The 27,019-nt window shown below is 35.4% G+C and overlaps 1 protein-coding gene across 2 annotated transcripts in view; it reads left to right on the top strand.

Moving 5' to 3' along the window:
* Nucleotides 1–27,019, top strand: part of RELN (reelin) — a 529,179-nt gene that overhangs the window by 256,772 nt on the left and 245,388 nt on the right. For both annotated transcript variants that reach the window (XM_054494994.1, XM_063667694.1), the window contains exons 7-8: nucleotides 6,733–6,829; nucleotides 11,750–11,801. In XM_054494994.1, coding sequence (XP_054350969.1) covers nucleotides 6,733–6,829; nucleotides 11,750–11,801 — 149 coding nt within the window. The remainder of the gene's footprint in view (nucleotides 1–6,732; nucleotides 6,830–11,749; nucleotides 11,802–27,019) is intronic.

Here is a 27,019-nt window from a genome sequence, read left to right as displayed (position 1 = left end):
CCATGCTGGTGCGCTGCACCCACCAACCCGTCATCTAGCATTAGGTATATCTCCCAATGCTATCCCTCCCCCCTCCCCCCACCCCACAACAGTCCCCAGAGTGTGATGTTCCCCTTCCTGTGTCCATGTGTTCTCATTGTTCAATTCCCACCTATGAGTGAGAAGCAGTCCATTGTATTTTTTAAATGTGTGCTTACACCACCTTAGATGTGTAGTTATATATATATATACACATACACATACATACACATATGTATGTATAGATATCCCATATGTAGTATTTGTGATATCACATATATCTACCACATATGTGGTAGATATATATCACACACACATACACACACACACACAGCTAACATATACATGAAACTCTTTAGACTGTATCTCATTTATCTCATTTGTCTTATAATCTATAATTCCTTAATTATTTTTGGATAAAATGAACTGAAGCTCACTGTAAATTTCTCTTACCGGGGGAAATGTGAAATCTTGCTTTAGGATCTAGATTGAGCTTTTCATTTGGGAAGAATCAAATAAGCAGATTAAATATTTTTCTTAAAATGTGTTCTATTTTAACAGCACAAGTGAATATAATAATTGTATTAAAAATTCCTTATAATCACTCTGTAAATTTAAATTATAGTGTACTCCTTTTATTATCTCTTTAAGGAACTGAGCTAAAGAAGTAACAGAACTATTCTTTTTCTCTTCAAAAAGAATTTTCTTGTATCTTCTTTTTTGATATGAATGCAATTGTGAAATGAACTGTGTAGATTCTTCAACTATAATTATGTATAATATTGAAAGTGTTAATGGGAAAAAGGAATAACATCAGAAATAATGAATATGAGAGAAATCTGAATGATGATACATATTTCTTGGAAGCAGGTGACCCAACTCAGAAAAATAACTGTCTTATGAACAGCTGAATATATGTGACCATCCATTTTCCATGTCATTAGATAGCCAATCAACTGAAGTACACAATAAATTTAACCTTTTATTTACCACAAAAAAAAAAAAAAAAAAAAAAAAAAAAAAGAAAAGTTATTGTAAATTTTCAAAATAAATGTTCACAGTAAAAATGACAGACATTCCTTGAAATGCACATTGTTTTTATAGAATTGGAATTTTTCCCTCACTAGCTGCATTAGGCAGAATGAGAACAATATTGGATAAGAAATCAGGCAACCTGCATTCTAGTCCTGTTTCATCATCATGAGGGAGTGATGAGATGCAGTGATATTTCAAGTCCCCTCTCACTTGATGATCTGTAAACTCAAGTAATAGATAAGCTTCATGTGGAACCTAAGCATGTGATAAATTGGTTCAGAGAAGGTTTAATATGTTCAAGCTTTCAATAGTTTTTGAGAATTACTAGTATTTCCCTTAAAATGTCTTTTAATCATGTTGTTCATGGCAAAATATATTTTTGAGGTGGACAATCCATATGATACGCCAAAGTATTTGTCAGATTCTTATGTTCTGTTTTTCATGTTGGGAAATATAAAAGGGGAAAAGCATTCTTAGATTAGAGAAATATTTAGTATTACTTTTACTATTAGGCAGAGAAGCAATTCATTTCTAATCCTTAGGCTGAGAGGTCACATTCCTTTTCAAGTTGAACAACAGAAGTCTGTTTAACTGGTATTATTGAAAACTTCCTTCTTCCCACAAATCTCTGAAGAATATGGTACCTAACTTTACAAAGCCCAACATTTTCCTGAGAAAATGAGAAAGTAGAAAACATTTAATTGTGAGGTTACAGATTTATACGTCAGCAATAAACAACAGCAGTTTTTGTTTTTGTTTTGCACTGAGCCTAAAGAAAATTGAACCACTCATTATCCAGCAAATCAAATCCTAGTTCTTAGGAACTCATAGAACTTTTCCATAAAGGAAGAGTAGAATTTCAGATTACGTGTGGTCTTCATAGAGAACATTTTTGGTTAAGTAACACTTTACTTAACCAAGTTAAATTGTTAGACACAGAGGCATTCTGAGAAAGTGAGGAGGGTAGGACTTAAAGAGCACTTATGCATTTAAGTATTGTTTCAAATTCTGGGGTAAGCCAGGAATTACTTTCCTTGGAATTTGAATGTTTATTTGTATCCATAGGTTTTTAAAATTCACCTCGTCTTTCACATGGATCACTATTCTCTTCTTGGAAGCCATGACCACCAGTTGCCCTCTGTACTGTCTTGCCTGGTCTCCATTAGGATCATGGTGTTCATCATGAAATTATGATTTATCTTTCCCTTTATCATAATGGTATTCATATGTGTAGTTGTACAATACTCTATTGATAGAAAAAAAATTAGGAAGATCACCTTAATGGGCAGCACAGATTAGTTAAGAACATGCATAGAAATGAACCCCACCACCTATAATTATGGAGAAGTAAATGGAGATACATTTGGATTGATACACACTAAAGGATTATGATGATGGTTAGAGCTTTCCAGAAACCAGACCATGGGCAATCTGATTGTTCCCCAGGGATTCATTTTTGGACCTTTTCTCTTCTTACTTTGTATATCCTCCCTTATCCCGAGGACCCTAAAGATATACACTCCCATGATTTCAACTAGATCCTAAACTGTCATATCAGTCCCAATCTCCTTTCTCTGAAAGTTCAGCTGATCATCTCCAATTTTCAGTGTAACTAAAAAGCAGGCAGTTTCCAAGCCTTCTAATTCTCTAGAGTTGTATTGTCCAACATGGTAGGCACTAGTCACATACGGCTGTGGAGCACTTGAAATGTGGCTAGTCTGAATTGAGATGTGCTGTAAGTATAGAATACACCCCATAATTTGAAGACAGTATTTAAAAATGTAAACAGTGTAATTAATAATTTTTATATTACTTACATGTGAAAATATAATTGAATATATTGAGTTAAATAAAACATCTTGTTAAAATTAATGTTTCTTTTTAATGCAGCCATTAGAAGTGGAAAATGACAAAAGTGGCTTACATTAGGTTTTTATAGAGCAGTAGAGGGTGTCCACTTTGCTCCATCCCACCTTATTTCAAGGCACCATTATATCTTACTTGAGTTACATTAGTAGCCCCCAGTCTTTTCTACCTCCAGCCCATAATTTGCTATAGTAATTTTTCTAAAAGTTAGATTTGCCACATGACTTTGGAAACAAAATAATTAGAGTTTGACTCCCAATTCTGCAATTGACTAGGTGTGTAACCTTGGACAATAATTTAATATTTCTAAATCTCAGTTCTAGCATCGTCTAAGTGGAGATTAAAAATAGAAGGAGAGGATTTTGTATCAATTAATTGAGGCATTGTTTGTAGAGCTTCTGTCAGCACCTATCACATGGTAAACAGCGCATGAAGCCTTTGTGAGCTGGTTGCCACTTTCTAGACACATCCTTTGCTGCCTTTCTGCATGGACCAATGTAGTTCCAGTCATACTGACCCACTGAACTAACAGTTCAGCTGTGTGTCATAATTTCTGCCTTCCATGTGCCCTATCACACACTCATCTTTCTTCCTTGCTTGAGTAACTCCTATTTCTCATTCAGGACCAGTTCTGGGACCATCTCCTTTAGAGGCTTTCTCTTACTTCCCCAGTCTCTGCATTAGGTACCATCGCAACCAGTGTATGCTCCTGTTATGAGTGAAGATCAATGACAAGTGTCATGGGTGTTGGAGTTAGCAAGTTCTAGGTCCAGATTACAAACTCTTGGTTCAGATTGCAACTTCACGACTGTGTGACCTTGAGCAAATGCCTAACCTCTCTGTAGCTAAATTTTCTCATGAGTAAAATAAGACACTGATAACTGTCTTAGAGATTAAAAGGCATTAGAGTATCTGATACATCATAGAATGCAATAAATAGCTATCATTGCATTGACACCCTCTATTGTAACTGTTTGTTTACTTCTCTGCCTTTCCATTTGAAACGTAAGCTCCTAGAAGAAAAGACAAGTGTTTCATTGGTCCTTGTATCAGTAAAGCTTAGTGCGGTGCCTGTGAGCCCTCAACCTAAGTTTGTTAAATACAAGAATGAATTAATAAATGATGGATGAATAAATAACACCATTAGCATCTAAGAGAGGGTTAGATTTGACCTCCTAGAGGGATGGGCATTCAGGGTAAATTAAAATAAATTATGTTGACAAACCCAGTCAGACTGTGAGAAATTCAAGTAAAGGACATTTAAAAGACCTTGGCAGAAATCTGACAGATTTGTCCCATCAGTCCTTGGTGAAGCTATTGTTTCTGGAGGTAGCAACCACACAGTGGGTAATATCTGATAATTATAAATCTTTTAGTTTATTCAGCAGGGTTACCAATGCCTTTTTACATTTGTTATAAATTTCTGGGGATATAAAGCACAATGAAGAAGAGAAGCGTCTAGTGGATTGTTGAGTTCAATGGGAAGAATAGCTTTATCTGTTTTCTTTTCTCTTGTGTTTACTGTTTTTTTCTTTAAACCCCTGCTATTCTGTAACATAGAAGTGATTCTCCAAAGACATCAAACATCTGTCATCTAGGTACTGGTTCTCTAATTCCAGGCTGTAGGCCATAACTTTTATACAGTTACCCAGTTTCTACCTGAATTCTGTTTAAGCGAAACTATGGAAGGAGGGGGCCTGTAATACATATATTATATATAGATATTTTCTTGATAAATAGTTGATTTGGAAACTGCTGAGCAATATTATAGACAAAATGATTGCTATGGAAGTTCAAACAGCAGGCCTCAAATTTCACATCAACAATGACACTTTTAGTTTAGAGTCACTGGAGACAAATGGCAAATAGCCATTATGAGGTTTGAACATTCCTTTACTTTTTTTCTCTGTCAAAGTTGATGTTTCTCTTAAGCCATTTCACAATGATTTGGAGGCCAAATAATCTTCATCTCTCACTAAAGTAAGAAGCCTACTATAAATTTTGTGCCACTTCACTGTACTTTTATCACAATCCCAATCAGTTTAAGGAATTAGAAAAGTGGTAAGAAGTCGTTTGCATAATACAGTCTCTATGGAAAAAAAAAACCCTAATATAAAGCTCTGGAGTCGAGGAAAATGGTGGAAATCCATGAGAAATTCTTAGCAATAATAACAGCTAACACTTACAACATACCTACTATGTGTCAGGCACTATTCTAAGTTCTTTAGACCTCGGACCTTTAAAATGGTTATATTTATGAAGTTGTCTTATGTGCATTTATTCATTCAACAAATATTTCAGGAATACAATGTGCTCAAAAGGAACATGCCATAAATGATGAACAAGAGACAGGTTTATTGTCCTTACGAAGCTACTGCTGTGTCTCTTCTAATGTCTTCCTTCACAGTAACCAAGGGAAGATTTGAATCTCCTAAGAATTGTGATGCTATGAGATACTAACATTTCAAATTCTGTATCAAATTTGTTTATGTTTTTTCTAAAATATGTTTAAAATACTTGGCACTGTTGATCTTTTGTGTGGGAATACGGCTCAAAAGATGAAAATAATATCATTTAATCAATGTGGTAAACTTATAGGAAGTACTTTCATTTCTTTGCCAAGTTTTGACGTGCAGTGTTTCTGCCTCCTGGCTTTATGCGCTCCTTTCATACTTTTGTCTTCTTCCTATTTGGATGGGTGTTCTACTCCTTTTCTTTAAAATTAACAAACAGCTGAAAGGGCATAATACAATAATCTCCTAAACAAAGGGCATAATGCCCTTTCTGCAATGTTTGGCACCTGGAATGTGAAAGTCTTTGAAAATGTTCTTTCTGCATGAAATATAGCTCTCATGTGGTTTGAGGTTCAGACGGGGGAAACATAGCTCTTTCTTTCTACATGTTAGGAATGTAATGATTGTAGGTTGAAATGTCACAATGCAGAAAATTGTAAATGTTACTGTAAATATACAAGGTCAAATCCAGCATACACATACCTTCAATCTCTACTAGATAGAGATAGGAATAAATTTATTTTTGAGATCCTGTCCTAAGATTTTAATAACCACTTCGTTTTATAGTAATAAAGATAGGAGCTAATTCCGTTATTCGCGAGGTTAGCATAATAGCTCAGTATCTAAAATGTGCTTGAATTAGAATTTGTGTGTATATCATAGTAATACATGGATTAAATACAACCTGATTTCATTGTTTTTAGCACGGTGGAACGTATACATGCAGATTTGTTTGAAGACAGTCATTTTAAACATTTACATTAACCGTAACTCCAAAGAAAAATGTTTAAAATGTGTAAAACACCTTTTAATTTCAGAGATACAAGTTTTTATGTAAGTGGATATTACTCTGCTTATTTTTAATACTTGCAAACGTCCTTGTATTGGGCATGTATATATTATATAATTATTGATTATAATATCATCTTTCATTAAGTGCCTGCTGTGACATTGGTTCTGTACTCTGTGTTTTATATATAATCTCTCATTTCATCCTCACAATAACTATGTGAGATTTAGGTCAGTATGGTTAGCCTCGTTTTACAGGTGAGGAAACTGAAACTTTGGAAGGTTAAGTAACTTACCCACCACTGTAAGTAACTGAAAGAATTGAGATTTATGTTCAAGTCTTTTTGGTTGCAGGTCTTCTTAACCTTATCATAATACAAAACACCCCTACTTTCCTCAAAATGGTGATTTGAGCTGAGTAACAATAAATATTACATCTTTTCTTACCTGAGCAGTAAACCATGTGTGCTACTTAGTTCTCAGACTGGGAATGTGTTCTGTGTTCCCGCAGGGTTGAATGTAACAACTGTGAGACTGGAGAACAGTGTGGCGCGATTATGCATGGCAATGCCGTCACCTTCTGTGAACCATATGGCCCACGAGAATTGGTAAGTATGTGCTATTCATGTACATTATTCCATTATAGTATTTACTGAGCTTTTTGTCAACAAAAGTTTTTCTTATGCTCTTAAAGTTCAGATGAAAATTCAAATATGATTTATGAGTCCTATTACAAATATCTTAAAATTGGGAGGAGCGATTCTATGGCCTATTTTCAGATGTAAAAATAAATAATTCAGTAATAAAATTGTCAGCATCAACGGATATCATTAAACATGGAGCATCACTATGATTAGATGGCTTTTTAAAAATATCAGTATTTGCTATAATATCCATAATAAACAATTTATGACCTTCTAAGTTCTTCTATAAAGCCATGCTCTTAAAATTGTCGTTATTTTCTCCTTGCAAGTCAAAACTGTTAGATGTTCAGTTTTATCACTTTATTTTAAAACTTTGGTTCATAGCCATAGAAGAACCTGATGGATTTTTCTTTACGTGAAAGAGCACACTGAATAAACCAGTTTTTTAAAAATTTTAATTCATCTCAAATTACTTAGAAGCAGATTATTTTCCTTTACTTTAGATTGATTGTAGCTTTTGCTTGCCAAATCATATGTAAAATTAAACATGAGCATTCAAAATGGAAAGAAGTAAAACTACTAGCCATCAACATGTGGCTAATGAGCCTTTTTTTGGTTGTTGTTAATTTGGTAATTATTTCTGGCATGAAGACTACTTTCATTTTACCTTCTTGAAGAATAATATAAAGCAATTGTTATATCCTGTCTCAATTCCTTTGTCCCTAATACTCTTCTTGTACCATCTCTTATGCTTTACTTTTCTGCTTTTCAGCTTGGGCTTTAATGCTTGTTCTTTTATTTCCCACATCTTCCTTTTCAGAGGGCTTCTAGTAATAGGTTGTATTTTTCACCCTTCTGTCACAATTGTGTCTCAAAATCATTAACTTTAAAAGTTGTCAAATGACTGACTTCCCATGTAAATGGTGGGGCAGGGGGTGCCTAGATGGGCAATTAAAAGAAGATTTAGTTATCAAAATGTGAAAGCCAATTAATTGTTGTAAGATGGTTCTTATTTTGTGCTGCTTAAATACCCCTTTCATGCCAATAGATACATTTAATTTATTAAAGATACAAGCTTCAGAGCATTGATGAATTGAGGAGTTTTTAGTTGAAATTACAACACAGAATTAATTGGATGCAAATTAAAATAATAGGTGCTCATAATTCAAGCCTCACAAGTACTATAATATTCCTGCAGACAAGTATGACTCTGGTGGTGAAGTTTTTCTTGAAAAAATAGATTTGTTAGTACATTTTAAATAATATGCCATTACAGAATTAATTATCTATAAACCTTAACACAAATTTAATTTTTTTACTGTAGTTAATTGAGCTTAGACTAAATGCCTGTTTTAGAAGGTGTCTCATTTAGTAATATTCCTGGAAATTCTTGACAAGTTATTTTTGTTGCCACTGGTTAATAGGAAATAAAAATATCTAAGAATATAATGCCAAAATTCATATTTTCATAGCATAAAACTGAAGTATTATTTAATCCTATGTATGTTTAGTCCTGATTGTTTCACTATATCCATGTTTATTTAGCATTAGAGTTGATATATTCAGTGGGCTAATTTTGAATTGTGTTTTATAATTAATATGGGATTAGCCTTTCGACTAAAAAGAAAAATACTCAAAATAATTATCTTCATTTGGGAATTAAGAAAGTATGTAGTTTTTGTATTTCCATTATAAGTATTTTCCTAAGATGAATTTGTATGGTGAGATTCAAAGGGAATAAAATCAAACAGATTGAGAATGATGGTGATGATGTCCACATTTTATACTAACTTCTAATTTTTCATAATTTTTATACTGTATTGGTGTTCCCAAAGCAAAAATATACATTGTATCCAAGTTGTGTTTATAGAAAACAGATCAATCAAATGAAAAGTGAGGAATTCAGTTTTCAGTTAACATTATATTCAATATTTACTTAAAATCCAAACATTTGCATGGTACTTTATGACTGAATGCCGTCAAAATTGTTGTGCGTGAGAACTGATGAAAGTTATCAGCCCCCAAACATCACTTTTTAAACAATATGCCTTCTTATTTTTCATAAAGCCCATTCTTACTGAAGTTGTAAGAAAAAGAACCACAAGCAAAGAACCTTAGTAGGCTGAGGTTTTATCTTTTAAAGTGCTAAAAAGAGGATCTCCATTTTTGTGAATGTAGTTAAATAGCCATTTCATTTCTGGAGAAGTTAGTCAGTGAGGGGTGGCAGAAACTGTTACCAGGACATAGCACAAGTTTTTTGTTTCTTTTTAACTGCTGTGCCATGCACCCCTCACTGGGTTTTATTTAACCCAGTGAAGTCTGTGTATTTCAGGTGGTGACACTGAAGTTTATTAATTTTGTTAGTATAAAATAAAGGGAAAAAGGAATTCATTTTCTCACTCATTTAAAGGAAAATATGCTCTCAGAGTTTAAAATGAAATGAGTTATGTTACCCTCCATTTTAAAAAAAGAAATTATTTACTAAATTATTACTATTATGTTTTAAGACAAGGCCTCACTCTGTCACCTAGGCTGGTGTCCAGGTGCGCCATCATGGCTCACTGCAGCCCTGACCTCCTGGGCTCAGGTGATCCTACAACCTCATCCTCCCACCTCAGACTCCTGCCTCAGCCTCCCAAGTAGCTGGGACTACAGGCATGCACCACCACACCCAGCTAATTTTTTTTTAATTGTTTGTAGAGATGAGGTATCCCTATGTTGCCTAGGCTGGTCTTGAACTCCTGGGCTCAAGCAATCCTACTGCCTTGGCTTCCTAAAGTGCTGGGATTATAGGCATGAGCCTCTGCACCAGGCCTATTTACTGAATTATTCTCACATATTTGGAAATGCATTTTAATTACAAGGGTGAGTTTGGACTAAAACAATATCACACTCAATAAAAAATTTTAGAGAAAAAGTACAGAATGAGCAGCTTCGACCTACAGTGATTTCTTCTGATTCATGTAGTTATCATACTAATTTCCTATAGTTTTGAGTGTATTTAATAATTTAAGAGAGATTTGGTAAGAAAAAAGTTATGTATCAGACCTTCATAGTTACCATATTATTTATCAAAAGGTCTTTAAGGGCCCCTTTTGTTTTCAGAATGTCAAATATAAAGGCTTAATAACTCATATTTGAAGTCAAGATTAATAATTTATAATACCCAATTATAAATATAGGTATAATTTATATTTATAATACTCAAGTATAAATATAGGTGAATAGATTTCAGAATAGATTTCATTGGCAGTGCTTCTTTTTTTTTCCTTCATCTTTCCTGTTCTTTCTTGTAGCTGATATTTTACTAATAAAATAAATGGGTAAAGGTAAAGAAATGAGAGTCAACCATTATACCAGTCCTAAACTTCCCTGGTGAAAAAAATTAGAATCAGTAACCAATCAAAGTCTACGGTCACCCTCAGTTAGCACACATAATTTGAAATTTGGCGATATTTCACACAACTTGCTGCTCGCTAGCAGAGGTCACAGCTGTGGAACTTGATCAAGTAGGTACAAGCATCATTTATTACACCATCAGGATAAGTATCTAAGACTCTTCATTCAGTACATTTAATGCACTAGCAGTAGCTTTATAGCCATGTATTTAAAGCACACATTCAGTCACCTCTCCAAGTCATGATATAGATATTTTGATATTCACATGTATCTGATCTTTTAATATTCACGTCCCAACTGAATTCCGACAGAGCAAGAGCCTTGCTCACTCATTTCCTACAGCTGTTCATGAATTGTATAGCACCTTGACCCTTCTGCAATTGTGGACTCTATCATATAAGGGCCAACAAAGTGCAGGGATATGTCTAAAGATGTTATTAAGACATATAAGAAGCAAAGTGCAACAGAGAGACTCTGTCTCAAAAAACAAAACAACGAAAAATAAAAAGAAGCAAAAGTAAGACAACCTACTGCCTCTGCCACAGTGAAAAGAGTTATCCACTTTCTATTGCATAGGGTGGAGTAACTAAAATGTCCTATATTGTAGTGTACAGAGTTTCAGAACCCAGCAAAATGAGAACCTTAATTCTTGTCTCATTTGAGCTGGTATGGGTCAAAGCTACTGCTCTAAAGGATAAATAAATAAAATTTTAAAATTAAAGAAGCACCATTCTTCTTTCAGAAGGGGGAGGTTTTGCTTAAGCATGCTTCTTCATGAAACTAAGGAAAAGTAGCAGAAACTTGTTGGAAGACTATTTCTAGGTCCATAATTCTATTTCTTTTCTTCATTTTTTTGGTAACAGTTTTATTGAGAAATAATCCACAGATTCTACCTTCTTTAAAGTGTACAGTTCAAGGCTTCTGGTTTATTTACAAAGTTATGGAACCATTATTACAATCAGCTTTAGACCATTTCATCCCACCCCTCCACAAAGAAAGCCTACGACCTTTAGCTATTGTATTTCTATTTCCTTTTCAAAATAATTTTATTCTACTCCTTTGTTCTTAATTTATCTCCCAATTTTTGTTCGGTAGCCTTTTTGCTACATTTCTTTGGGTCCCAGATCTATTGATCTGGTAGGATGGAGGGGAGATGGTGGAATGAGTGGAGAGGAGCTTTGTTAAATGCCTTCACAAGATAACCTGCTGGATTCCACTAAAAACAGTTTATGACAGGACATTGAGAAATATGCTATCTGTCCCCAAGTCAGGATTTCACTTCTTTATTCCCCACAGGGGAAGAAGAAACAGGTCTGTGTTCAGACACATTGATAAAATGAACTAACAACTGGATAAATGCAACTTCTGTTAATGGATTTCCTCTCTCCTCTTTTTTAACTCTTCCCCTCCCCGTACCCCTCCCAGCATCTTTCTTCTCTTTCTCCTCTCTATCTTGTCTTACTTTTATATATTCTTTTTCTCTAGATTACCACAGGCCTTAATACAACAACAGCTTCTGTCCTCCAATTTTCCATTGGTAAGTGTTTTTAGCAGTTGTAACGATTTAACTTGGAAATGTTTGCTTTAAACATAGTGTGCAATCAGGATTATAATGCCAGATGCTTTTGGATTTACAGAATAGTAAGTCTTAATTTTGCAGTAAATAATCTACAACATTTTTAAAGTGAAATAAATATTTTTAAATGTTATATTCTGTTCTCATTTCTCTCCAGCAATGAGTGGTATTAAAAATACTGCAGATAATTCAAAAAATCTTAAGATGATTTACATATGTATTTTGCATACATTGGCTTATTCTATTACAGCAGGATTACCTTGCTGGTTGTGTTTTGCTCAGATTAAGATTGAAATATGTTCCATTTCCTGAGCTCTGACTGACTGGTAGTGAGAAAGATAATTACTGGTAACCAAAAGAAACCAATTAAGGCTTCATATTTGGCATAAATAATCTATGTTAAATTCAAACATAGATAATGAAAACAATGACTGTATCTGGCAGTGTTTGTTTTAAGTGCTTTTGTTTTAGAGCTAAAAGTTCCTACCCAAAGCATTCAGTAAAATAAGGTGCCTTTTGGTCAAGTGTTTGCAGTTTTTCTGTCTATTCTATTACCTTCCATTTTATTTTTCAAGGGCATGTATTTATAAATAACTTGTGTAAATTTACAGAGGAAATGTTCTAGGGGAAGAAATATGCTGTCTTTTAATGGGGCCTAGGTCCCATTAGAGTGAAACCCCCTCCTGACCATTCCCTATGGCATGAGAATTGCAGATGTCCCCCAGCCATGCTCAGAACAGCATCCTCCAGTCGCTTCCATATCTTAGAAGTTCTGCCGTTAGCAAAAGGACTGTTTCTCTCAGGATTCTTCTATTCCAAATTGCAAGTCAGTGTTCTACAGCCAGGAGCCCACTGTGGTTGATTGTGCTAAAGAACAGTTTTCTTTAAGTCATGTATTTGTCACTTTTTCATCACTGTGCCTTGTTTCAGCCTGTGTAGGAGGTACTATGTGAAGTCACCTGATTATATTTTGGGTTATTTTCTTCTCCAGTTGACAGTATTACCTACAACAATTTACAGACAGTTCAGAAGTCCATGTGTGATCATAAGTAAAGTGTTAGGAAAAACAAAAATAATGTTTTTTTTGATGTAAGAGTTTTCTTTGACTTATTAACAAGTGTATCCTAACTCTTCTGTAGCAAACATGTAATGTTTTTATAATAAAAAAAAAAGAGTTGTGGTGCTACAAAAACAAATTTTTTTAACTGTAGCATGACAGGCAACTTAGAGCCTCTTAATCAGAATAAATGTGTTTAGATTAATTATGCTATTAATATATAACATAAGCTGAATAATGGTTAATAATGTATAAGTATTCTGAGTACTTGTTCTTTTTGTTAGAGAAATGAACATTAGTTTTGGATATTGTCCTTAAGCAATTAAAGAACACAAGAGAATCAATTTTAAAATATATGTCTCCTAATTCTAATATTATTTGTACTTTATTCAAGGGTGGAGAGCTCCTACACCAATTAAATTATCCTTTGTTACAGGGAAAAAATTACTATTTTGGTAAATAGTGTACTGCTAATATGGCATAGATTCTCTATTTCCTTGCCTTTCATTTGTACCAATTACAATAGAGTTGATGAAAAAGTACCGAGAAGAGGAGGTAATCAGAGAATGAAGGGTTTATTACCTAAGACTCAAAACCCAGAGCAAGCACCAGGGCCAAGGTCTCGGGACTAGACACAAACATGGGACTTAGCAAGAGCCCTTGGTCTCCCCACAAGCCTGAGGACTGTAGCCCATCAGGCCAACTTATGTTATTTAAAGCACGGATTTGAATCCTGCTGGAAGACTGGAAGAGTAACAGAATTGGGGAATGAGAGAGAGAGAGAGAGATGGCAAGGAGAAAATGAAGGAAGGGTGGAAGGAGGAAGGAAAGAGGGAGGAAGGAAATGAGAAAAAGAGATCTCAAGTTTATAACTAAAAATACATTTATAAATCTTTTCAGGTGGCAGTTTTAGAATCAAAACTGAAATTTTAACATATCCTTAGGAATGAAATGGAACATATTTAGTAAAAGAAATTGTAACTTATTGTTTATAAACTTCATTGGTGAATTTACTTACTACACTGTGAGAGTAAAAAATTGGGGGAAACCAAGAAGAGTTAGAATGGCAAAGAAACAATGTAGTAGCAAACCATCTGTTGTATGGTGTGTGGTGGTATGTGGTGAATACAGTATAGTGGACAGAACTTTCCAGAAATGTTTTGTGTATCTCATTATCATTTGTTTATATGGATGTTTATGAGGTATAAGGGTGTGGCATCATTCTGTTTATTTGGGTGATATGAGGGCCAGACTGAGGAACACTCACAAATTCTAGAAATGCCGTAATTGTGGGTATCCCTAGTAATCAGATACCAAAATAGCAATTAAAATGAATCCAACCAATCCAATAGCAGCCACAATAGCCATTTTATTTATACTCAGTTCAAAAATTATATTAAGATTATGTTATAAAAAACTATATGTTAACAATTCAACATTTACATTTCCTTGTGTACTGTGGAATTCTCCAAATCTATACTAATAATATGGTTACATATGTCCAGTTAGTTTTAGTGTCACTCCTTAGGAAGTCCTTTAGGATATTAAATGTTAAATGTTCACTGTATAACACAATGATTCAAGCAGTTTTCTAGGAAATTCTATTATTATTTATGACCTAAGTGATCAATTATGTTCATAATTGGGCATATATAACCACAATTGGAGAAATTATTGTGTTGATACTTTCATATTGCTCTTGTAAACGTTTTCAGTTGCATAACAAATGTTATCCAAAAGACTCCCAAGTTCCTCATACAAAAATTGCTTGAATTACTAAGGGGGTCTCAAATAAATTCCATCATGCCAATGTTTAGCTGTAATACTCTCTCAGTTCTTTCAGATACATACACACACACACACACACACAATGTATATACAATATATACATATATTACATTATATATGTATACATACATGTGTGTATCTGATGTGTTTATATAATTATATATATTATACATGTGTATATAGATTATGTACTTGTGTATATATACATATACATACATATACATATATATACATAAATGTAAGGCTGTCTTAACCAATGATTTTTAAAGTTAAAGAATCCTGAAAATGCAGTTCTGCAAGATGAAATTTATCATGTTATCCACAGCTAAATCATCTTGGAAAGTGTCCTAAAATATTCTTAGAAGAACTTTTCATTTTTCCATTCCAGTGAAATATCTCATATCCATTTCTGTGCTGAGACATCGATTTGCTACCATCCTCACTTGATTCATTAGATGCAACTTGTGGAATTTATGGTTGTAGCCTTAGGGGCATTTACCCGCTTCCTTTAGATTTCCTCTGGGATAGGAAGAAAAATTTGAGATGATACCCTTGCAAAGTGTTATCTTACAGATGCCTCCGAACTCTACTTTCTCAGGCAGGGTTGAGGGTCCAAAGGAAATGGCGGTAGTACTTTGTGTCCATCATTCACTTAACAAAATTTCACTGAATATTTGTTGTGTGCTCAGTATTTGCTTGAGCTGCCTTCAACTCTGGGAAAACAAAATAAGTGAGAAAACAGAACATTTTTACAGCACTTAACAATGCAGTAGAAGGCACTGGGTACATAGAGAGCATGAAATCTCTAGAAAATGGCATTGTTGTAAACAGGGTGGGTCTGTGTATAGGTCCCCAGGGTGGCAGTGCCTAATGAGGTCCTTGAGGAAGGCTTCTTAGGAAGGAGAATCCCTGCCAACAACCTGAGTCATTTGAAAAGACAGAGAAAGGTTTTTCAAGTGAAGAGGCAGAGTGAACACAGGCAAGGCATTGGAAGGGAACGTGGGTGCCCTCCTAGAGCAGAGGAACTGGGCCTGGTAGCTATGAGCAATGTCAGATAAAGTTGCATCTATCTGAAGACTAATCTGTATCAGCTCAGGGCTTCAACTTATTTAATAGAGGGATAAATGTTAAATGGAGGTTTTAAACTCATTTAATTTAACTTTTTAAAAGTAAAATAATGTTGTTCTTTAGTTATTTAATAGAGGTCTGCAAAAGAACCTCTTTCTCTCTTGAGCAATAGAGAAATAGAATGAAATTAATTCTTCAGAAAAATTGTTTGGGTAGTTGTGTTAGGAGTGACTTTGTCACTTCCTTGATAGAGATCTGCATTGAGTCACTCTAAAAGAATTTACCAAGTAATATACTTATTCAATTTAGCTTACCTCTTACATCAGATTAATAGGATTCATTAGCCAAACAAGGAATAAAGGTAAAGCATCTAAAAACACACCACGAAGAATAGATAGTTTGGCTTGCCAGACAAATCTATCTTGTCCATCACAGTATCCTCAGTCACTAGCCCAGGGACTCATAATAAATAGATGCTCATAAATATTTCTTGCCTGAGTGACAAGTAACCATTACAAAGACATCTATAATAGTATGTTACCAAGTGTTAAATTGATGTGATGCAGACATTTCATGCCAAGAGGGGGTTTGGGGGAGGTGATCTGAGGACCACAGTCAATGGAAAAGATTACCCAGAAAGAAACAGAATCACCAGTAAACTATGCTTTAAGCGAAACAAGTACACAGAAATAGATATGCATGTGTTTATCAGTACGTAATTACTGAGCTAACTAGAATCTTATTTGTTCATGATTTATAGAATTAGTACCTTTTCTCTTGAGTTTTACTTACGGATGTCCTAAACATTCGGGTTTTATTTTTGTACGTGTGTTTAATTTTTTTTTTTTTTTTTGCTGCTTTGTTTTTGTTTTTATCATTTCGAGATAGAAGGAAGTCATTAAATCATAAATGCTTTATATTTACTTATTAAGATCTACAAATGTTCTTAGGCCTGAATTATTCTCCTTCTGTACTGTACATGCTACGGAGTCTCAGAGATGAATGAGAGCCACTCTGTTTACACGAGTGTATTTTGAAAAATAAAAACTGGAAATTACAAAAGCTAAAAATACTCTTAGCTGAATTGGAATATTGCTTTGTGAAAGAAAAGAGATCTGGTATTATTTTTTCTTTAATAGATGTAAAGGATAAAATGTCACTTGTAAAAGGTATTCTATTTCGTTTAGCATGAGAAAAGCAGTTGATTTTTCCTTTGAGCCTAATTCATAAACATCTTAATTACTCAGAATTTGATTCAGTAGAGAAATTGTCTCTCAACTCATTTAGAACAGGTAATTCAAGAGGAGGAGAAATCGATCCTCCATATCTTGGTATGAATTATTGCTCATTTCCTCCACGAACTTACTGAAATATATTTAAAATTAGATTCTCATTTTTTTTTCCAGAATCACTCTCCCTGGTGAGTAAGACCTTGGGGAACTTATTATGAAATAGTGAACACCTCTTCTGAAACATGGACACCTCTAAGTATGAGACTAACAAAATATTTGGTGACCTAAGCCCAAAACAAAAATATATGAAACATTAGAAAATTTTAATGGCAAAAATAATACATATGTTTTATAAGGTTAAATACATGTTTTATTTAAGGGTAAGATTCTTGGATACAAATGTATTCAACTAAGATTTAAGACTTGATTTCCAGATCTTCAAATATCTATATTAAAACAAAAAATGAAATATTTATATATGGAATACCTCTATGTTAACTAAAATTTGGCAAGTAAAGGTGTGAAACTGATTATAATGCAGGGTATCCTGCTTTGTCATCCCAGAGTTGACCTTTTTAGGGAATGTTTATTTTTTAAACTCATTATTTTTAAAATGAGTTTAAATGATATATATATATATATAAACATATATATATTTATATATAATATTTATAAATATATATTTATTTCAAATCCACCTCACCCCAAACTCTTAAGGCCTAGCTTAAGTAATAAAAGAGAATATTCTGAAATCCTATAAAATACCACTAAACCCAAAGTTCTGGCAAAGATTGTTGAGATTAATTATAAATGTTTTTTAATTATTAGAACTGATAATTAAATATTTTTATATGAATTAAAATGCGCAATTTGGCACAGGTATTATCCCCTTTCTCTTTTGAGATATTCAGTTTGTCACTCATCTCATGAGGCTTAGGAAAATGTCAGTAATTCATTCATAAATTCATGCTATTAACATTTTGGGGGGACTGTTGTAGTAGAAGGAATACAGCAGTGAACTACAGGATGAGAAGAAATTCATTATTGATGTAGACCAAATGGTCTCTCAAACACTACTCCTCCATGAAAACTCATCCCGTTGCCCCAGCCTGATATCTCTGAAACCCCACTTGCTCTGAGTTTATTTTATGACAGGTACTTCACTCTGCTTTGATAGATACACTGACCATTTCTGCGAATTCACTTTCACCTTTTCTAACTTAAATATTCCTTGAGGGCTAAGGAACTTACAAGTGTCCCTTTCTGTATGTAAGACAGAATTCGGCTCACACCTAGAACTAAAAAAAAAATGTAACTAAATTGAATTCCAAGGTTAGGTTAGGGATTTCATACTGTTCTACATTTGTGCTGAATACTATCCTCATTCTTGACTTCTGAAGCAAGGGAGTATGCTAAATGAAATCCATGGGCATTGTTAGAATTTAGTCTGAGCCTGCAGTTTCCAGTTTCTTGTCAATTAACCAGGGACTCATCTATCACAGAGAAGATCTTTAGGATCTTTAGAATGTTTATTATATGTATCATAATGTGCTTATGTTCACTGTAGAGAAAGCAAAGCCTAAGACGCTGCCCCAATCTTTGAGAAATTCATTATCAAATAGAGGAGAGGAGGTGGGGGGAGAGTCCACGTGGGAGAAGAAAACAAGTATGGCAGTAAACATTGCTGATTAACAGATGCAGACTACAGAGGAGAATGAGAGTTTAATTTGTTGGAAAGTCCAGGAAAGAGGGAGGGCTGGAGGGAGGACTTCATTATTTGGGAAAGAGATTGACAAGAGCAGGCATGGTACCACCAGAAGGTCAGGCGTCATGGTGAAGGTTACGGGAATGGCACCCTGTAGGAAGAACAAGACGCAGGAGCCCTGCTAAGAACTGGGGACCAAGGTCAAAGCCAGGCAGCAACAATGATACTAATGCTGTCTCCAGATTGCCATGAGTGGAGGAGGGGAGATAGTTAACACTTGCTGCCCAGGATGGGGATTAGTCCTCCTAGAAAATGGGCCAGACACGAGCATTCGGGCGTAGTTTACGTGGGCCCTGGGGAAAGGAGGACGGCCTGGCAGAGAACCTGGCAAAGCCAGACACATTTCTCTTCCTTGTGTTTCATGCAACATGGCAATGAAACTACTGTGGGCTTGGGAGAAAACTTGCAGGGGGTGGGCACTTGGAAATGGTTGGAATGTGGCTTGGCATTCCATAAATTGGGAGAGAATGGATCCCTCTCTCCATTATGGTAGGAGTACCAGTGACAGTGAAGAAATACAAATATTTTGGAAGTGAGGGAAGAGGGATAGGACTGGAAGGGAGAAAGGCACAAGCAGGGAGGATGACAGCTGTTCATTTTATATCCTGTGGTCATTGTCCATCTGCCATGAACTGGAAGAAGTCCCCTAATGAGGTTTGGGAAACTCAGCCAGGAAAGTGACTGAGGGACAAAATATTAAGTACAATAAATCACGCACTGTCACATTTAGCCAGAAAGAAAGGTTTGTAAGTCTGATAGTCAAAACAGAGATTATTACTAGTAGCCTCATTTTAAACATAAATATAAAACACAAAGTGGAAGACAGTTGCTTTTAGAACCTGGTTCTTTTTCTATATATTATGAAAAAAAGTATTTCAAGTATAAAGGAAGCATGTTTTTAGTTCAAGTACAGAATATTTTTGAAGATTTTTATTGATTTTATTTTTCTACTTTATTTGACCTCTCTTAATCCTTAATATCCATTTTTAGTAGATGCTTAGAATGAAAATTTTGCTTGCATATTATGTTCCCCCATACAACATTGTCCTTGAAATATGTTTTCTAAGTTAATAAATGCTAAATTTCCCCATGGGTATTTTCTGGTGGGCAAAACAGAGGTATAGACATTAACTCTAGACTTCCCTATCCAAATAATTGTTTAATTGATAATTTGGGCTGACCAAAAACTTTGGACATAATTCATTTCTCTAAATTTACAATTTCTATTCATAAAATAATGAACTTATCTTAACTTTGGTGACCATATTTTACCAAAATTAAATTTGTTTGCTCTTTCAAGAACAGTTCTTGACAGATCCAAGAGTAATTAGAGGATTTCTGTTCATGCAGAATGGAACTGTTCTCAATTAAAGTAATATCTGTGGGCTCCTTTCAGTCACAATTGCCATCCCTGTCACTTGGGACTGAGAAGCCCCAGGACACTTCCCTCCTGGGCTGCCACAAAGCATTATTCGATACAGTAACCATTTTTTCCTGCTCTGCTTCTTGCCCGTGAATCAAACTGCTGCTGTTTTGGCTACGGCCCCTGAATTTCCACAAAGCATGAGCTGCCTCTATGTGCAGGCATAGGCAGGGCAAATCGAGCCTGTATTTCATGAGAGCCAGAAGCTGCTCTGCATGGTGGGATGTGCACACACTGTCAGACGTCGGGGACAGCAGCTGAGAGCATACCAACCAGGCAGACTGTTGATTCAACCGCATTCCCTATGTAGCCATTCCTCATGCATTTATTTTACCCGTGATCGGAGAATTGGTAAAATAGCACACTTAGGACCAAATTCTCATCTTCCCAGTAGATTTTCCCTCTTGTCTTGAACTCTGTATTCCAAAGTACCCTGTGGATATATGATGTACAGTAAGGTAATAAGAGTAATAAAAACAATTTGCTTTGAATATTATCAAGCAAGAAGCTAGATACTAGAAAATAAACAATTATACTTTTATAAAATTTAAACATTAATGGAACAAATTTATATAGATAGTTATTAAACAAAATGCTCAGATACATAAAATGTTATATAGCATAGGTTTTTATACTAGGAGAGGAATAAAACAGCATGAAAACAAAACAAAAAACATATTAAACCAGCCATCCTGGAAATTACAGCATTATATGCCTAAGACTGGGAGTCATAGTTTAGATACTGTTCATGAGTTAGTATTCCTAGACTTGCCATGTCATCAAGATGTTGCTCTACTTAACAGTAGATTATTTTGATGCCATGGGTCAAGAGAGCTAATACTTTTAGGGATTTTCTGGCAGATGGTAAAGAAGGAAATAAAAATCTAAGTATGATATAATCATTTTTCTACAGTGCTGCTCATAAAACTATCAAACTATTGATAATCTGGATAATAAAGGTCTTATCTGAGGCAGAATTATTTGAAAAATAATTGCAAAGTAGCAAAGAAGCTTTTACTGTGTTTCTTAATTTTGGTGGGGTAGAGTAAGAGTGTTTTCTCTCTAGTGATAATACTGACCTCAAAATTCACTCTTAGCTTCAAAAAAAAAAAAAAAAAGGATAAATGCCAGAACTGCTTATTATACCAATATCTTCATGTTGCTCATCACATTTTTCACATTTCAATGTAGCATGAGGCAAGTCTGTTTCTTGAATGCTCTTGAATGCCCTAGCCTAGAGTAACATGTAATATCCCCTGAGAGTAACAGTTTCTAGCTTTTTAAAAGCTCCCTAAAATTTGTCCATTCATCTCTTTTTCTCTTTCCACTCACTGCAACCTCAAGTTAATGGTCCTGTTCTCCATTTATCTATCTAGAAAAGATGAAAGGATGTGCTGATCCTGCTAAGAGTTGTTCTAGTTTGTAGCAGGGAGTTCTGAGTAGCCAGATTGCATCCATTCTATAACTTTATGATCTTTCTATATCAAATGCTGTTGTTTACATGCAGCTCCTAGAGCTGTGCTTGTCTCTGAGGTCTGAGTTTTGAGTAATGGCAGTGGCAGCACTCGCGCTGCAGGAATCCTCAATAGGGTTCTGTCCAGACACTCCTCAAGCCTTCAGTATTTATGGGTCCCACTGTGCTATCTAGAGGCATGATTTCTGGCAGTGATTTCCCCCATCTATAAATTCTGTGAGATCAGTTCTCTCCTTCTGTGGCCCTGTGCTGCATTTGAAAAGGCAGCTCATTTTTAAGGCAAAGCTTTGGGGAAAGAGGCTGCTCCCAGGAACCACTACCAATCCCCAAGATAACAGTAGCTTCTTCTATTGCATTCTACTGTGATTTACTTTGAAAAGTCCTGGGATTGATGGGGAATGATATAACCAAATAAAAAAAAAAACTACTACCCAAAACTACCCAGGCCTTGAGAGACTAAACACCAATTGATTGATCCTTGTATAAAAGTAAAATAGATGAAATTCTTGAAGATACAGACTCACAATCCCTAATCTGTAATTTCGTATTACAAAAAATATGGAGATATCACAAGCCAGTTTTTAAAAAATGTATGTGGTGGCAAAGTTTGACATGAGCTGAATTCATTTGGCAGTAAGACCTGAGTTGAAAGGATTTAAAGCTATTTATGATCATTATTTCTGTTACTTATGTGAATTATCATGCATTTCACTGCAGAAGTATTAATCTGTTGGATTACAGAGTGCTGCTCTAGGCATGGCATATGCACCATATTACCTTTTGGAAATCTATAAGTTAATTAAGTTATTTGAATTATAGAATTCATCTAACCTCAAGGGATTATGGACCTATATGGCTACTATTCCAAGGGAGGAAGTAACTCTTTAATTTTCAGTAGGAGTTACTAATATTTGTATTTTTAAGTGGCTTTGATTTTATATCAAATCAAGCTATTCTTTATATTTTTTGTTATGCCAAGTACTCAAGAGGGATGGAAAGAAAAAACAAAGTTTATTTGTGAATTTTGGAAATTCCTGGCTCTGTATATGTTACGTGTATATTACGGTAAATAGGCTACTGCACAATGAGCAGAATTTTTATGTACTTAATATGGATGCATTTGATTAGTACATAATTGCTGCAGGTTCATGTGCTTGTGTATTCTTGAGATTATAAACTCTAAAAGCGCTTTAGGATTCTCCAGGCAGGCATAGTACAGAAACATTCCAGTTAGCAAGCCTTGGAAATTTCTGCTTCTCTCCAGCTTGAGTCCCTGAGGTTTAATGAGGTTTATGAGGGTCAACGTAGGCTTCATTTTGACAACACAGTCAAAAATGAATGGCAGGTCACGTGTGGTGTCTCACACCTGTAATCCCAGCATTTTGAGAGGCCAAGGCAGGTGGATCACTTGAGCCCAGGAGTTTGAAACCAGCCTGGGCAACATGGTGAAACCCTGTCTCTACAAAAAAATACAAAAAAATTAGCCAGGTATGGTGGCGGGTGCCTGCAATCCCAGCTACTCAGGAGGCTGAAGCAAGAGGATTCCTTGAGCCCAGGAGGTTGAGCCTGCAGTGAGCTGTGATCATACCACTTGCACTCCAGCCTGGGCAACAGAGCAAGACCCTGCCTTTAAAAAAATAGGTTTTCTGTATGTGTAAACATTGCTTAAAAGTCATTTCATCAATTCTAATCTAGTTGTACTGTGGTTCATCTCCATATATAAATATTTTAATTGAGTCAAACCTGCCTTAAGGGAAGAAAAGAATTTCAAAAATTTGAAATTCTTATTCTCTCTTTATTCTTGTCCTGTCATTAAATACATTTGATTGTGCCATGCTAAGCAAAGTGGAAAATGAACTTTGTAGTCTGGATTGCCTTGCTCTGGGACCTGCATTTTATTATTATTATTATTATTATTATTATACTTTAAGTTTTAGGGTACATGTGCACAATGTGCAGGTTAGTTACATATGTATACATGTGCCATGCTGGTGTGCTGCACCCATTAACTCATCATTTAGCATTAGGTATATCTCCTAATGCTATCCCTCCCGCCTCCCCCCACTCCACAACAGTCCCCAGAGTGTGATGTTCCCCTTCCTGTGTCCATGTGTTCTCATTGTTCAATTCCCACCTATGAGGGAGAATATGCAGTGTTTGGTTTTTTGTCCTTGCGATAGTTTACTGAGAATGATGATTTCCAATTTCATCCATGTCCCTACAAAGAACATGAACTCATCATTTTTTATGGCTGCATAGTATTCCATGGTGTATATGTGCCACATTTTCTTAATCCAGTCTATCATTGCTGGACATTTGGGTTGGTTCCAAGTCTTTGCTATTGTGAATAGTGCCACAATAAACATACGTGTGCATGTGTCTTTACAGCAGCATGATTTATAGTCCTTTGGGTATATAGCCAGTAATGGGATGGCTGGGTCAAATGGTATTTCTAGTTCTAGATCCCTGAGGAATCGCCACACTGACTTCCACAGTGGTTGAACTAGTTTACAGTCCCACCAACAGTGTAAAAGTGTTCCTATTTCTCCACATCCTCTCCAGCACCTGTTGTTTCCTGACTTTTTAATGATTGCCATTCTAACTGGTGTGAGATGGTATCTCATTGTGGTTTTGATTTGCATTTCTCTGATGGCCAGTGATGATGAGCATTTTTTCATGTGTTTTTTGGTTGCATAAATGTCTTCTTTTGAGAAGTGTCTGTTCATGTCCTTCGCCCACTTTTTGATGGGGTTGTTTGTTTTTTTCTTGTAAATTTGTTTGAGTTCATTGTAGATTCTGGATATTAGCCCTTTGTCAGATGAGTAGGTTGTGAAAATTTTCTCCCATTTTGTAGGTTGCCTGTTCACTCTGATGGTAGTTTCTTTTGTTGTGCAGAAGCTCTTTAGTTTAATTAGATCCCATCCTGCATTTTTGAAATGTAGGAGTGTAGTGCAGTACAAGCTCTGTACAGAGGTGGGTCTGAGTTGTGTGGGTCCACCTTTGAAGCTTATAGTACTTGGGTGAGGGTTAGGGTCTCTCTCTGAGGAAAAAAATACAAAGTTACACATTCCAAATTAGGTACAAATGTGAAAATTTATTTAGAATGCAAAAAGAAATAAAAACAAATTACAAATTTTTCAAAATTGACTGTACCACAAACATCACGAAATCAAGAAATATAACATTTTTGTTAACTGCCTGAAATGTTCTGTAGTACTTTTTTCCTTATATCTTTTTAGCTGTGTACTCTTTTTATTTAGTTTTTTGGTTTTTTTGTTTTTTTTTTTTGGGGGGATGGAGTCTTGCTCTGTTGCCAGGCTGGAGTACACTGCAACCTCTGCCTCCTGGGTTCAAGCGATTCTCCTGCCTCAGCCTCCCAAGTAGCTGGGACTATAGGCATGGGCCACCACACCCAGCTAATTTTTGTATTTTTAGTTGAGACGAGGTTTCACCATGTTGGCCAGGATGGTCTCAATTTCTTGACCTCGTGATCCACCTGTCTTGGCCTCCCAAAGTACTGGGATTACAGGCGTGAGCCGCCAAGCCCAGCCGGCCGTGTACTCTCAAATCGCCTTTCCTATGACAACAATTCTGTAATATTTTCTGGAAATAATAGAAAGGGTATTCTGCCTCTAGCTTGTTAGATCAGAGTTGATGCTTAATATTTGCCTTTGCAACTCCTTATTGATCATGTTATTTAGATTTTTAGAATCATTATAGAATTGGAAAACCTCTCTCTTATTTATATTACAGGACATTTCAACTTCCCTTGTGTAGTGACTAATCTTAGCTGTTCTCTGAATTGACGTCACTCATTAAATAGTGTATCATCATTATCCTTTAGTCATGATGCTGGATGCATCAGCACAGTGGGTGTAGGAGTTCCTGGAAGTTGTTTTTATATTGAGAATGACTAGACTACAAAATAGAAAGTAAACTACATAACTATATCACACTAACCCAAAATAAATGTATTTCCAACTAAGCTTCTTCTTAGCAGAATCCCAAAAGCAGTTAGGTCCACTCTGACACCTGACACCTCCTGACGTGAGGGGCAACGTGATGAAGAAGTAGTCCAAATGAAGACAGGATCTTAACCAACTGCAAGTGTTATAAAATATGGCCATCAGACTATATTGCTAGAGCTTCTCTCAGGACCTTAGACAGTGCTAACCAAAGTGAGGGCCATGAAGCCGAAGCTTCATCAGCTTTATGGTAAATCCTCTTCTGTCTATGACAAACATGTTGGAATTGAACATTACACTTAGATTTGTTACATTGATAAATATACGTTCACATTCTGGCATTTGTCTTATCGACACTTCCTTCCTTCTTTCTTATCCTCCTGCAAGTTGCCTCAACTTTCCCTTTCAAATTCTGATTACATCTTATCTTCCCTTTATTTGATGTTCTATTGCTTTTGCCTTGTCTTATAGGGACCATAGAGATTTCTATATACTGCTATAGCTACTGTTCTGATTCTCAATAAGAAATAATCATTAATGCAAAACAATATTTTGTATTTAATGTAGATATTTTAAGCCATGGTTTTATTTTTTTATATTTGGAATATTCTACAGCATATGCACATCACTTTATGACTCATATATACTGACAAACCACTTTTACTGTTGGTATCAATGGGCAGAGGGAAAAGAGCACTGATTTGGGAGTCAAGCCATGTAGTCCTTTCTCTGCCAGTTGACACTCACCACATAACCGTGGGTAGTAGTAGAGGCTGCCTGGGGCCTTCACAAGTAAGCATGTTCATCTTTGTGATCTCTTAAATGTCTTACCACTGTGGTCCTAAGTCCTAGAACTGGGTAACAACAAGAACCATGAGTTAAGCAGGAATTTAGTTTGGCTAAAAACATGGTTATTATGTTTTCTGTTTCAGTTAAGGCAGCCCTTACAAGAAATGTTAAAGCAGTCGCAATATCTTTAACCAATTGTAATTTATACTTGTAGCTTATTTTGTCACTGGGGAAAGATATTAAACAGAGGAACAGAAATGTAGCATTGGCAGAACCATGTGATGTTGTTACCCAGATAATACTTGGTCCCACTCTGAGATGCCGTCCTTCTGGCTCTTCCTAGAAGAGCATCAGTGTGTATAATAGTGGACAGGGGCTGTAAATCACCCCATCTCCCTATCCTGGTGAAAATAGATGCTACAGAAAAGCTAATAATAATAATAGTATTATTGTATTTCCAAAAGACACTCTTCCTGGAGTTTAACTGACGAGTCTCGGAAGGGCTTTATTGCCTTAATTCATTCAAGTGTTCAATGAACTCCTCTTCTGTGTGAAGCAGCTCTCAAGGCACTTAGAGTTTGTGAAACAAAATCTTTGCTCTGGAGGGGCCAACATTCT

The sequence above is a fragment of the Pongo pygmaeus genome, chromosome 6, assembly GCF_028885625.2.
Source record: "Pongo pygmaeus isolate AG05252 chromosome 6, NHGRI_mPonPyg2-v2.0_pri, whole genome shotgun sequence".
In the NCBI taxonomy this organism is placed as follows: domain Eukaryota; kingdom Metazoa; phylum Chordata; class Mammalia; order Primates; family Hominidae; genus Pongo; species Pongo pygmaeus.
This window is presented reverse-complemented; position numbering and strand designations above follow the sequence as displayed.